The 14,587-nt window shown below is 40.1% G+C and overlaps 1 protein-coding gene across 3 annotated transcripts; it reads left to right on the top strand.

Moving 5' to 3' along the window:
• The first annotated feature begins 5,546 nt into the window (after window positions 1-5,546).
• On the top strand, window positions 5,547-12,977 carry rnf25 (ring finger protein 25). 3 transcript variants are annotated; one of them, XM_047037959.1, is made up of 10 exons: window positions 5,548-5,708; window positions 6,358-6,429; window positions 7,381-7,477; window positions 7,986-8,053; window positions 8,326-8,395; window positions 8,813-8,884; window positions 9,137-9,280; window positions 10,151-10,240; window positions 11,579-11,716; window positions 12,135-12,977. In XM_047037959.1, the coding sequence occupies exons 1-10, from the start codon at window positions 5,692-5,694 to the stop codon at window positions 12,891-12,893; spliced, it is 1,527 nt and encodes a 508-aa protein (XP_046893915.1). In that variant the 5' UTR covers window positions 5,548-5,691; the 3' UTR covers window positions 12,894-12,977. The 3 variants fall into 3 exon arrangements, with proteins under 3 accessions (XP_046893916.1, XP_046893915.1, XP_046893917.1); XM_047037960.1 differs by lacking the exon at window positions 10,151-10,240 and having other exon boundaries at window positions 5,547-5,708; XM_047037961.1 differs by lacking the exons at window positions 5,548-5,708; window positions 6,358-6,429 and having other exon boundaries at window positions 7,417-7,477; window positions 7,961-8,053.
• The last annotated feature ends 1,610 nt before the right edge of the window (window positions 12,978-14,587 follow it).

Here is a 14,587-nt window from a genome sequence, read left to right as displayed (position 1 = left end):
GCGACTGAATTTAAATGACTTAGTATCTCATAATTATGACTTAGCATCTCATAATTATGACTTAGTATCTCATAATTATGACTTAGGTATCTCATGATTTCGACTTAGTATCTCATAATTATGACTTACGTATCTCATAATTATGACTCAGTATCTCATAATTATGACTTACGTATCTCATAATTTCGATTTAGTATCTCATAATTATGACTTAATTTGTCATCGTTTTTTTTTTTTTACTGGCGGAAATGGGCTTCCATTCATTTCGGATTGGTTTCTAATTTAGTAACAAAAAAAAGCTAGTAGTATGAGCCAGGTTCGAGAATCGAACAAAAATTATTGGGGGAGATGGTTTTAGATATGTTGACTGGAATTAATAGAATGAAAACGACTTGACGAGTCGGATAGCAAATCGAAAATGCAATACCACCTACATCCACCAGGGTCAGGGGCTGGGGGTCTGGTAGCCTGGCTTATAATGATTTTTTTATCAATGAATTAAGCCGAAAATACTACATTTATCGGACTCTGGATGATCTGGCCGCCATTGTTGCCGGTCGCGCAGGATTTACGTAGCCCCATAGGTTTCAAGTAAGCTACCGATCTTACTTGGTTTTAAGGGGTTAGTTTTAGCCCTACCCCTAGCTCCAAAAGAGTAAGAGAGAGACACCACTAGCTCTCACGGGAACGCGCAAAACTAAGGGGAAGGGGTAAGGGGAAGGGGTAAGGGGGAGTATTGGGATTCGGCCCACCTCCCCCCAATACAAAAACAAATGGAAAACGACATTACATTAACTCAAAAACACATTAAATTAACTCTGAACGGAAAGAGTAGGTACTACACTTCAGCGCTGATTGGATGCAGTAGGCTAACTAACAAGAAATAAGAAATTGATCGACAGAAGTACAAAATGCAATAGCCTGACAGAGTTACTTGCACCAGGACATTTATATAGGTATCGAAGCATGTAGCATATGCTACATATGCAAAAAAGCATAAATTGCGTGTTAAACGTAGGCTAAACATCGATAGCCAAGTCTACGTAACTCTGTCATTATCATTAACTTGATCGTTTTGGTTGGAAGGAAAGAGGAAACATTTGTGTTAACAATTCAGAGTCATGACACTACTCTTTATTTTAATCAGGGTCATTCCTATGAAATAATTTTAGATATGCTGTTAACGTTTCACAATAAGTTGCCTATGCGCACGCTAAAAACGCAATTGAAGGAAGCAGGACTTTTCAGAAGAAAAAACTAATAGTCCACTACAGAAGAACGAAATGCCACAATGACAGAGTAACGTGGACCAGGGCTGCGTTTCCCGATAATGATGGATCGTAGCTGTTACAAGGGTTCTCTACAATGAAAATAACGATCCATCGTTATTTCTTACGTGCGTTTCCCGAACATGCTCGTAAGGAGAACCATCGTACGTGTCTCTTAAGTTGCACTTAACAAGACGCTGTCCATTGTACTGAATTCTGAATTGTGATTCAACGAAACTTTAAGACTTTAAAATTAAAACGTTAACCAAAATATTTGACGAATTACGGTACACAAAAAAAAAATTTCTGTCGCTACAGAAAACTTTACATTTATTATAGGCTACTTATTTGAGTACTTTTCAATGTGATGCTACATGAAGGTAAAGACAATAAGGTGAACGTGCAAACTATGCTGCATCTGAGTTTTACACCGGTGTTAGGACCTTGCAATCAGCGACACAAGATGCTAAATACCAATAGGAGGTCTTGGAAATTAAGTGGGCTCGTCTCCAAATTGAGGTGAGGAAGGTTTTGTTTGAAGAGATGAAGTTCACAAGGCCCTCCATTTCTGTGCCTATTCTTCTGCCCAATCAACAAGGTAGTGTCACATTTAGGTTACCTTATAGACTTATGCATACAATGTTTATTTAAATTAAGTAAAGGCTGAATTGTGTATTGTATCATATATTCAGTGTTGCCTGTCCAATTCTTACATGTTTACCTTATAGATCCATGTGAGGAGCAGGAGCAGGTAGAACAAACTCCCACAAAACAACTATTTCTCCAATTACTTGTGCCTTGGTTTTTAACTCTTCTTGGTACTCTACTTTCCATAGGCATATATATATATATATATATATATATATATGAGTCCTATATTTACTACTTGATTGAACTACAAGGTTAAAAAACATGCATATGAATGGTATCACACATGGCATGTCCCAGCTAGCAGCCTTAACAATTCAATGTACAAATACAAGCATCTCAATCCAACATATTTACTGTCTTATTTTCTAGTGCTGACTATATCTACAATCATGCATAGGCCAACAGCTTCCCAAGACCATGTTTGCAAACTCATAATTCTCACATATTGGCCACAAATGACATTGTTACAAATGACAAACACATAAGTAATGAATAACCCATGTCTTCAACATGGAATCATTGTTTCTGACATGAATAATCAACTCTACTTTAATTGATGGTTGATCAATTATACTCATTATGAGTGTAAGATATGTCAGATGACATCATGATATCATGATGCTCCTGACCCACATAGAAGCAGACCTTCAGAGGCTAACAAGGAGGTCATTTGCACTGACCCCTGTAACCCAACTACTGGCAGTGTTAAGGTTCTATGCCATTGGCAGTTTTCTGGAGGTTATTGGAGATGGACATGGGCTGGCCAAGGCCTCAGTGTCAAGATCTGTGCAGGCTGTCACAACTGCATTACTTTGCCACATCCCAGACCACATCCAATTCCCCATATCAGAGGGAACAAGTCTGCAGTGCAGGACTTAGGCTATCTTCAATGGCTTTTATGATTTTTGTACGAGTTTTCACTCCCTCTCAGCCCCTTCACCCTGTGTGACTTCCCAGTCAACCCTGTGGAGTCTTTCCATTTCCTGGGCGCCACCATCTCCTAACATCAGGCTCGGCTCTGCCACCAGCCTCTTCATCCACCGGGCTTGGCGTGCTACCAGCCCTATAATTCTAATAAACATCTTCAATGTTCAATTGTTGTTGTGTTATTGTACTCGTAAAAGCGTTACGTTAATGCATTTCTAGTTACTATTTCACATTACAACAGCCAAATTTCAATGTTATAGTATTTTGAATAAGACAGACATTTGTTTTTTAAATACCTTCATTGCATGCGCCAAACCCACTAAATCAAATTATTTTGTGTAACCTAAATTTACTTGAGAATAAACCGGATTCTGATATTTTTTCGGCAGTTAAACTTGTATGGTTCACTAAGAAATATCCCAGTTCCAGCGTAACTGGGTTAAAAAGAGGACCAAAAGAATCTTATTTTCCATCGGAAGTAACTTTCAGCATGAGTTTAATGTAGTTTTCATGGTCGGCCTACGTGTGTCTCCACTGAGTCTCTGTGCTACAATGCACTTAGCGATCTATGACTGGTCTGGAGCTCTCGTTAATCTACGACGATTTCAAGTGCCTCTTTAGCTACGATGGTTTCGGGAAAAGGCCCGTACAACTAAGAACCATCGTACGATGGACTCATACGATCAATTTAGGCTTACGATGCTTTCGGGAAACGCACCCCAGGATAGTTGTTTGGCTATCGATTTTTACATTTAACACGAAATACTTTTGCCTAAGTAGCCTACTATTTGCTACATTCTTTGATAGCCAAACAAATGTCCTGTTGCACGTAACTCTGCCAGGCTATTGCATTTTGTACTTCTGTCGATCAATAGAGGGTTTTCACGGACGTCACATTCTGGGTAGTAACCCGGATGCGCGGCCATCTTGGAGGCACTCGATGTAAACAACGCAACGGAGTACAACGAAAATAACGTAAATTCTACACTCTTTGGTACAACTGTAGCCATGTCTAAACAACCGAAAAGGTCACCAAAACATGTCCAAGATAATAACATGTAGGCTTATCTTATCTTATGAAACTAACTCAGATAGTGTACAGTGTACATAGCAAACTGGGGGTCTTTGAAATGAAAAGAAAAACACGATTGAGTGTCACTTGGCTACTAGTACACCTTGAGTATTGCAATGATATCATACAGTTATGGTTAGGTTGATTTAAGACGCTATTGCAATACTTACTTTGGCCTTCACAACACAACGGTCGTTGAGGACTTGGTACTGCTTCTCCCTCTCCCATCCACACACTATCTGATTGTAGGCCTCCAAACCTTTGTAAGCTTTAAGGTCTTCAACAAATACATTTACGTTCACTTGTCTATGCACAAAAGTCACTTGACCCCGATACCCTTAAATAGCCTGTCCAAGTGATCGGGCAAAACTAGCCTGGCTAACGGAGGTCGCTTTCTCAGGCAAATGACGAATGAAACAGACAGGTTAAAGAAATCCGAGATTCTGGCTATCTTCACCAGACTCGTATCTACATTAGGCAGTCCTCCCTGATGTTTCTGGTGTAGAATGGAGTGAGATACACTCCATGTCCTAGACACTTTTCAGAGTGTTTCAATACTTTTTGCGTGGGAACCATCTTAAAGAAAATATTAATCATAATTGTTGGGTGACTTTAATACTGCTTCACTTTAATTTGTGAATTGATTATTTTTCCCAAAGTTTGTTTACCAGCGTGGCCATTTGGTAACATTGACACGTCAGTCAATGTTACGGTGACTTGTTGGGTGACTTTAATACTGCTTCACTTTAATTTGTGAATTGATTATTTTTCCCAAAGTTTGTTTACCGGTGTGGCCATTTGGTAACATTGACATGTCAGTCAATGGCACGCTTTCTCAGGCAAATGACGAATGAAACAGACAGGTTAAAGAAATCCGAGATTCTGGCTATCTTCACCAGACTCGTATCTACATTAGGCAGTCCTCCCTGACGTTTCTGGTGTAGAATGGAGTGAGATACAACATTGTGCACACTGCCAATGAGCGAGTCTGACTGAGGCTAACGTCAAAACAGTGTAACTGGGATGTAGTCTCACTCAGATTGCCAGTTTAAACAAATCAGAAAAATAATCGGACCAGCTGACTAAAAGCAGAATTCCAATATCTCTTGAAAGCTGCCATGCTCGACTTTTTAGATGTAGAATTGACTGTAAAAGTGTACAATTATGAACTTTGTGACATGACGTGAAGACATGGTTGCCGCTCGACTATGCGGTCTGTACCGGGCGACATTCTCACTCAAATTTCAAGACTTTCGTGACCCAAATCAAAATTCTGATGCAACAGATCATTGGGTAATCGCTTTCTCTCCATTAGGCATGTCCTCCTCGACGCTTTTGGTCTTTTTAAATCTAACTATTTGTATGATCCATGTGGTCCTTTTGCCATTTAAAATGCTATCCTTTCCCGGTTTTCTGCAGCCACAGTGCGCGCGCATCCCGATTGTTTACAAACAAATAATTGGTCTATTGGTTTTAATTCGTTTTCAACAAACAACATAAAATGTCGCTCTGATTTGTTGTACGTCTATCCAATTTAGCAAAGAGGCATTTTTTTCCGGGTTCAGTTGAAACACGCCCCATACTCACAGTCCAACGGAGCGGTTTCTTCTGACTAGAATTATAAGTATGACAACGTCAGGCTATGGGGTCTGGGTGGTGTGGGTCTGATCTAGGCCTGCTTCAAGGTGTCTCAGTTAAATAGGTCCCCAGTCGGTTTATGGAACCAGCGACGGTACGTAGGTCGCAATTGGCTATCGTAATGCAACAACGAAAATGGCTGCAAAGAGCGAGTGAGTTTGCTGATCTTAGTGTGTGTTTATTGAGATTCATATATTAAGGAAAACGCGCAAGTGATTCACCAAATAAGTATATGATTAGATACATGTTTTCTGACGTTAAAACGTCTGCGGGAATTTAAGATTGTTTGCTAGCTAGCACTAAGTAGGTTAACTAGATGGTTATTTTTGCTAACGCTAACAAGTAACCATAAATAGCTAGCTACTACTAGTAGACTTGTAACAATCTGACCACGTATTGCTGGTCAGTGATTTGATGTCGCTACCTAGCTATGGTTTGTGTTTGTACGTGTATGTAGCCTTCGTGATCAAGTTTGACATGTACAGCAGGTTAGCTAGACTAACCACAATAACAAAGTTGTTCGCTACAAATTCCTATTAAATTATGGAAGCTTGGTTACTAGTAGTACTGTACCGTACTGTAGTGATTGTGCTAGTAAACGATTAATCTATGCTGACCGACGGTCATGCATCCATGTAAGTTACTGTAGTCACCCCCACTTTGTACATCGCTTCTGTCTGTCAATTATAGTATGTCAACTCCCAAGGTACCCATCAATAAATGTGTATTATGAAAGCATTTTTTTATTCAGTCTGCCAGTAAATGTAGCACTACGGATAACAAACGGTGACATCTTCACAGCGTGCTGTCTGAAATTGAGGTGCTTCAGTCAATTTACCTGGAAGAACTGCAGGTTATCAAGAGAGATGACGGGTGAGTAAATATCCTGTACTAACAGGATATTAGTACAGGATGTGCAGACATTCAACATAAAATACATTGAGTTAAGAATTGCACAGGGCGCCTGCAACACGAAACAAATCGGGAAAGTGAAATTTGCGCAATCAGTTTTGCTATTGCTCATTGCAAGTCACGTCAATTATATAATGTCGCCGTCTGGGACTGTGGGACAATTCATCTGGTCGGAGTGGGCGCCCTAATTCTCGTTTGGGAGCTAGGCAAGCTGCCGGCAGGTCTCTCACTCAGAAGTACGATATGGGGGAAGGGGACGGGGATAGGTTGGCCTCAGGTCTCTTCACTGGAAGCCGGAGGAAGGGGAGAACGGGGGAATCTATCAAATAGCAAACCTCTAACTTTGTACAGTAATGCAATTAGTAAAATCTGACACACTATGAATTGTACCTGCGTGAAGTTGGCCCCCCACCCAACTCAAAAAATAATATTTTTACAAGCTAAAACCGCCACTGCCCATTGACATACTTGTAAAGAGCATGCATTAAACCAAGATAATATACAATACTATTGCTAGCCATCTTAATGCGCACTGCTCTTTCACTAATCAATTTAGAGCAAGCAGTGGTTGTGAACTGGGATATTTGCATACTTGGTCCTAGACACTTTTCAGAGTGTTTCAATACTTTTTGTGTGGGAACCATCTTATAGAAAATATTAATCATAATTGTTGGGTGACTTTAATACTGCTTCACTTTAATTTGTGAATTGATTATTTTTCCCAAAGTTTGTTTACCAGCGTGGCCATTTGGTAACATTGACACGTCAGTCACACATCTTACATTATTTTAGAACAAAAGATACAGTGCACAATTGTTCAATGTTCACATGTTATGATATAACTGATAGTGGACTGAGTTTGAGTGTGTGACATTATGTGCACACTGACATTGTCCTTGAACATATCTGCAGGGGATGGGAGGTGAGCTTGGTGTTATACCCTTCCACGGCTGAAGACTCCCTCTCTCAGTTTGTCCGACTCACCCTAACTTTGAGTTTAGACTCTCAGGTATTACCATATGACTTCATCACAAAAAACAATGAGTTCCATTTTCTTACATGAAGCTGGTATTGGCCCTTCCTAGGTTACGGTCTTTACAGATATGAGAACTGTACAATATTGTCATACAGTTCTTTGTTTTGTGTTAACTCATGCTTATTTTGGATAAGACAGTGTGAACTGTGCCACATTCTGGAATAAATTCACAGTATTCACAACATAAGTCTTAGTCCCAGTTTCCCAGATTTGGATGAAGTCTAGTCCTAAAGTAAGAGAAAAATTCAGTGAAGATCTCCATTGAAAAAGGTTTTAATTCTAGGATTAGGCTTAATCCATGTCTGGGAAACTGGGATTTAGTGTTATGTCAGCCCCATCAGGTTATAACAAGAATACATTTCCTATCACTACCCTGGTGGTTGATAATTTTGCTTGCTCATACCACACTGTAATACAACAGCCTCTTGCCAAGTGTGAACCATCCAAATGTTACAGGCTGATGTCTTTCTTGTCCTGTCAGTACCCATCTTCTCCTCCCTGCATATCCATACATTACCCCAGGGGGCTTTCTGATGACAAGCTGAGAAGGTAACTAGGTTGAATCTTTTGGAATACTTTGCTTTTGGTAAAATGCATTTTAATAATATCAAATTCATATTTCAGTTTTGTTTTTGGCCCTTTATTGGGTCCTGTTTTAGTCTAGAATGCACAATTTACAATTTGACATCTGTTAATAAAAATGTTTACTGTATTGTAGATTGAAATTGTAATGCTGAGCAACGACTATTTGCTCTTAGATTTCCTATCTGTATGTCCTGTCATTTAATTCATTTCCTGCCCTCCCTCCCTTTCTCTCTCAGCGTGCAAAATTGTCTGCAAACAGAGGCAGAGTCTTGTCTGGGTTCACCTGTGTTGTACCAGCTTATTGAGGTGAGTTATTTTACACAGCTTGTTAAAGCTGGTGATGTTGTGGCTTTATGCCACCTTGCTGTTCTTTGTAAAAAGTACATACATGGAATGGGGGGTCATTGTTGTACCAGCAATAAGGTGGCAGCAGAAGTAGTCACAGAGCTGAATCGACATCTGTGTAAAAGGGACAGCCGGCATTGCAGGATTAGTGCAATAAAAGCACACACAAGGCAGCATTATTCTGGCTTTGTTTGGTTCAGTCTAAACAAGCAAAGCTGGCATATTGACTGGTCTTCTTTCCTGCAATATTGTGGGATTTGTATAAAAGGGGCTATAATTTGTGTCATTATCCTGCATACTACCTTTGTGAAGACTAGTATGCTTAGGATCAGATCAAGTACTTAGACGATTTCCTCCCTTATTTTTTCTGTATCTCAGAAAGCCAAAGAGATTTTGACTGAGAGCAATATTCCCCATGGAAACTGCGTCATTTGTCTTTATGGATTTAAGGTAAGTTGATATATCCATCTTGATTGTAGTCATCAAGCCAGTTAGTTTGACATCTTCACTTTTAATACTGGATTTTAACTGGATGAGCAAGTAAAATAAATGCATGTCAAATATGTTCCCTCCCTAATGGGCCGATCTTCATCTTTCTGGGAAGTCCTACAAGTAGCTTTTACCGAAAGTTGACTAACAAAAATATATAAAATAAAAATATATATGTGGTTGGCGTGTATGCTTGCTGGTTTGTTTGACCAGGAAGGGGAAGCGTTCACTAAGACAAGCTGTTACCACTATTTTCACTCCTATTGCTTGGGCCGCTACATCACCTACTCTGAGAATGAGCTCCGAGAGCGGGAGAAGGAGCTGGAGGAAGATAAATCCAGGGAGAAGTTGGACGAGGTGAGTCAAAAAGATATCCTGTCTCAGGCCCGGTTCCCCAGTGGGGGGGGGGGGGGGCTTGGCCCACTCTGGCCCCAACTTCCAAAACAACCAATCACAAAACGTGCAGAAATAACACAGCAAAATTACTCATTAATTACTCGCAACTGTCATTTTCATAGTGATTAAACATATTACTAAACACTTGTACATTAAACAAAGTGCACAGATTTCCATTGGCTGCGGGAATGTATTCTAAACACGGGGTGGTGGGGGGAGTGTGCATAGTAGACACGTTAACGACATTGATGAAATATAGGCCTACTGCGAGGCTGTACAATGCAGAGTACTTGTACGCTTTCCATGGTGCTTATTTCCAACCTTGATACAAAAAACTAATATTCAAATAAAGAAAGTTGTTTTACGCTAAAAACAAGGGCAGCTATGCAGAATTATTATTCAAAACGACAAGAAAAGCATTCAGCTCAAAGAAATACAAATAATCAAGTCTTCATAAACTGTATGTGTTGCCCCAGTCATTTGCGTCTCCACTGCTTGTGAGAACTCATTCTCCACTGGCAAGAATGTTGACATTTTTGCCGCACAATGCTTCACGAGAGGATTTTATTAATTTTTTTACTTTAAGCTCATGAAAAATCTTTTATTTATAATTTTATAATATAAGCATAAAGCCAATGTTGTAGATATTATAGAAATGGTTTGATGCAGTCTCAGACCTGCCCCTGTTGTGACCTGCCACCCTCCACTTTGTGAACTACTGTAGTAGGCCAAGCATGGATTACATTTGAAACATCCGGCCTAGTGGAAGTTGTTTTATAGCAGTTACATGAAATTGAGCATTCTCCCTGCCGTTTTTTTTGCCTCTTGTAGGAGCTAACAGTTGTTTGTCCAGTGTGTAGAGAGCCCTTCACTTATGATGTTGACCAACTTCTGATTTCCCCTGCCCCATGCTTTCCAAAGGTGAACCTTGAATTACACTTGTACTGTTGTCTATCTTTGCAGATTCATTTTCCTTTTTTGCAAATGTATGTTGGCAGAAAGTCTTAACATCTGTATCTTGAACTCAAACACACTGCCTAAGCAACAATAATCACAGTATTCAGCTATATTGATGAGCTAGTTGTGAGGCGGTTAGAACCGAAACTGTATTGTACTGTAGCGAGTGGTACGTGCCAGTGGAGCGAGTGGTACGTGGCAGTGGCTAGTGGTATGTGCCAGTACCTCTACTGGCACATGACAGTTACTGTTCTGTTGATAGTGGTATGCAAAGGTCTCGTGGCAGTTGCATTGGGTGTCTTGCAGCTTTTGTTTACTGTCATGTAACTGCCCCGCGGCCATTTTAGAATAGGAGAACAGGCTATAAACTTTTATTTTTCAAATATGTGTGGCGGCCTATGGAAACCCGTTGGATGTCGCGGCCGCTCATTGTAGGCTATAAGTCATAACAGATAGAAAATCGTTTTAGTCAAAATTGACATTTGAGATGTTTTGTATAGTTGACACCCTAAACTTTATTGTAATGTACAAAAAGTATATGATTACTTATGAAAAACTGTCAATTTCAACGTTTTTTGGACATGTCAGCTAGCAAGATTTTCAAGCCATGTCAAATCAAATGCTCAGTTTGCCTGCTCTTTTGAGTGCTGCAGCAGCCCCTAACAACTTTTGTTAAACTTAAAAATAACTTGCTGAGAAGTTATTCATGTAGCCTATACTTAAACTGACATTTACATTCACAACCTCATTACGAACAAAATGATTTTCTCTCTTATCACTTTTTGACACAGGTCGACTTTAAAATGATGTAACTTCAGTTGTGATAAAGATATGAGTGATTTAAACAGATTTGCATCCAGGAGAGTTTGTAGTTTGCAATATGTATAATACCCATAAAGCACATTTGCAATCATGGGTGTCATTTATTTACATGGTTCTTCATATGAAAATAATGAACTATTATTAACAACTATATTTACTCAGAGTATCGAAATGCAAATGTAGGATGCATAGAATTGCAATGCAACTGCCACGAGACACTTGCGTACCATTATCAACAGAACAGTAACTCATGTGCCAGTAGAGGCACTAGCTACTGTCACATACCAGTGGAGGCACTCACATGTACCACTAGCTACTGTCACGTGCAAGTGGAGGCACTGGTATGTACCACTAGCTACTGTCACGTATCACTCGCTCCACTGGCACGTACCACTCGCTACAGTACAGTACAGTTTCGGTTCTAACCGCTACTGCTGGTTGTTCAAGTTCAAGCTTGTTGACTGGATGTCTTGAAATCAGATGGAGGGAGCAATACTTGGAGCGGAGTTTCGGAAGAAGTGGCGGGAATATCAGACGCTTTTGGAGCGACAGAGGGCCAAGGGTGGCATTATTGACACGGAGGCCGAGTCTAACCGCTTCCTCATACATATTAATGAGGTAGGGACACAGATGCTTATGATGTCTCTTTTGTAAGTAAACCTGAAGTTTCATGTGAGTAAAACTGAAGTTTTATAATCTTATCACCTGAAGAAAAAAGAATTGTCCATCTTCAATAGAATGGTGTGACTTTAAGTTCAGGTTCTGGGTTTATAAATATTAGACAACCAGCTAATTGGAAAGAGAGTAACTCGCACATAGGCAATCACTGAGACATGAAGGTCAGTGGGCACAATTTTCTTAATAAAAACAAAACAAAGATAACATGCAGCCAACACTCAGACACATGACTGTAATCAGTACACAATACAAGTTACAGCAGGAAAAGAGTTATATTAATAAATAATAGCAATAAGTGATCTACACATTGTGATTAACATAGGAAATACTTCTCCCACATCACTTTTGTCTTTTACAGCCTGATACAAGTGATAGCACCGAAGTTGATGTCACCCTGAGCCAATCTCTGCCCTCCCATCCTGCTGCTTTTCCAAATCAAATAAGTGCCACTCAAGATCAGCAGCACTCTGGCCAATCACATCGCAGGAGCGGTCCAGGTCACAGGCGACGGGGTCAATCTAAAGGGTTCAGGAGAGCAGGAGGGGGGAGGCCTCATAATTGGATACCTACTCCTCCCACGGAGCACCTGGAAAAACTCACTCTGTCATCAGTGGAACATGACCACTTCCAGAATTTTTCTGCCTATTGTTCTGATGCACCAACAAAAGTAAAGCTTCAGGGTAGCCCAAGTCATCAGAAACCAGGAAACTCACAGCTAACCCACCCAGTGAAGGCAGAAGGGGAGGGCTACGTAGTCCTAAGCCAACAAGGAGTTCCGGAATCTGGAAATGGACATTCCGGCAGCAAATTAAGCTTGGATGATTCGAAAACCGATGGCCAAAGAGGTGCTCAAAACTCTGAGAGGGGACGTGGGAAGAGATGGGGGCCTCTTTCGGGTCAACAGCCTGGCCAATGGCAGGAGAGGCGTTGCAGAGGAACTGACCAATGGGATGCCCCGGAGGGCCTGTACCACCACCCCTGGGCTGGGCGAGGGGAGAGGAGTAGGGGCAGAGTCAACAGTCCTCGTAGTAGAGAAGGCAGGGCTCGCCGTGGAAACGAGAGAGTCTTCTATCAGAAAGTGATGGAGGGCGAAGTGGGGAGGAAGGGGGTGCTATGACAAAGGGTTGTAGAAGGACCTACGAACATATGTATACTAACCTCAATTATCAGCTTGTGTATAAAGTTATACTTCAACAATGAAGTTCACTGTCAAGTCCTTCATTTCATTGCATCACTGTTTTATTGCTTATTCATAACTTTCATGTACACCTTAGGGATAGACAATGACTTTGTGCCAGATATTACAAATATTATGATGTGGGATTTGAAACATCAGCATATCATTTGAGTAAACCTTTGGTTAATCAACAAACATTTGTGCCTTTTCTTTTAAGCTCTCAGGTAAATCTTGTGACAAGTTAGTAAAGTATACATCGACAGGGTTGGTTTAATTGAAGTTCATTTCCTTTTTGTTTCTTTTTTTATGCTCTTTTCTGCCTTTCCCTTTTCTGTGAGCCTAATATCTTCTATCCTTTATGAAGAGTTGTCGTATCAGAGTTCAGGCATCTTTTTTCTCTACCTCAACCCAGGCAAAACAAAAGTGTGAGTGCAAGTAGGTAGAGTGAGGGGCAGGAACGGCTGCTGTCACTTCTTACTCCTGGTGAGCCATAGACTGTGCAGTTGTTGTGATCTTGAAGTAGGTGGTAAATGTCTACATACCTCAGAGTTTTAGGAAAGAGCTGCACCTAAGAGGGAGGAAAAATAATTGAAAGATCGAAGATTGTCTGAGATGAAGAAAAACAAGATCTGTTACATGGTGTCAAGTGAGAGACTGAGGAGGAAAAGTTTGGAACAACCAAATGCAAGCCCATATACTCAACAGATTGCGGCCTATCCTGACTGGCCGCAATCTGTTGAAGACAAATTGTTGACGACAAGGTACTTGATACTGTATGGGTGAGAGATGTTATTGAAGGTTAGGTGGTTGAGGGCTGGACCCAAAAGGTCAACTGAGTTGTATCAATATTGATGGACGACTGGCTAATGCTCCCACACTAAGTAGAGAAGGGCAAGCCAATAAAAAGGAGATTCAACTAAGGAAAGAGAAAAGGTATTGAAGATAAACAACCAAATATTAGCTGAATATTGACAGTAGCTTTCAAAGACAATGGGAAGTTACTTGCCACAACGATTGTAGCACCAGGATTGGTCTTAAGTGACACATGAACAACACAAAAAATATAAAATATAGTGAAGTTAAATCATAAATGGTTTCTCAATTGTAAAAAAATAAAAATAATAATTGAGCTAACTGGTGACTGTACCTGCAATAAACTGAGTAAATAGACAGAGGTCCAGGTGAAGATAGACTGAAGTCTGAAAAGGCATCTTTCTCAGCAATGTCATTTGAAAAGTTTACGGAGTCATTTGAATCTGTTAAGTTAGTCAAATTTCTAATCAATAGTCTTTTACACCTTGTTCACTAGAAAAATACCAGAAATATTGGCCAATCAATCTAACTTTCACAATGTTGGATCTGTCCGACACTAAAAACAGAACGGCAACACATGATGTTCAACCTCTGAATAATATGGACCATTTTGCACATAACAGTTCAAATACAATGTTTTACAAGTTGTTGATGGGCATATCCAATATATGACACATCTATTATAATGATTTTATTGTATTATGCTAGCCTAAGTACTGCAAATGTATCTCCTTTAGCATTTGTAACTAATGTCAAAACAAATGTAGGCTTTTACTATTGATGCTATATGTATGTAGGCCTATACATTTCTTCATCACATT

This window comes from Hypomesus transpacificus, chromosome 17, assembly GCF_021917145.1.
Source record: "Hypomesus transpacificus isolate Combined female chromosome 17, fHypTra1, whole genome shotgun sequence".
NCBI classification, from domain to species: Eukaryota; Metazoa; Chordata; class Actinopteri; order Osmeriformes; family Osmeridae; genus Hypomesus; species Hypomesus transpacificus.
This window is presented reverse-complemented; position numbering and strand designations above follow the sequence as displayed.

What these genes read in the sequence shown, in the direction of transcription:
- rnf25 (XM_047037959.1), top strand. An exon ending in TCTGATGACAAGCTGAGAAG is followed by an intron (nt 8,054 to 8,325) that starts GTAACTAGGTTG and finishes TTTCTCTCTCAG; the next exon opens with CGTGCAAAATTGTCTGCAAA. An exon ending in CTGCCCCATGCTTTCCAAAG is followed by an intron (nt 10,241 to 11,578) that starts GTGAACCTTGAA and finishes TCTTGAAATCAG; the next exon opens with ATGGAGGGAGCAATACTTGG.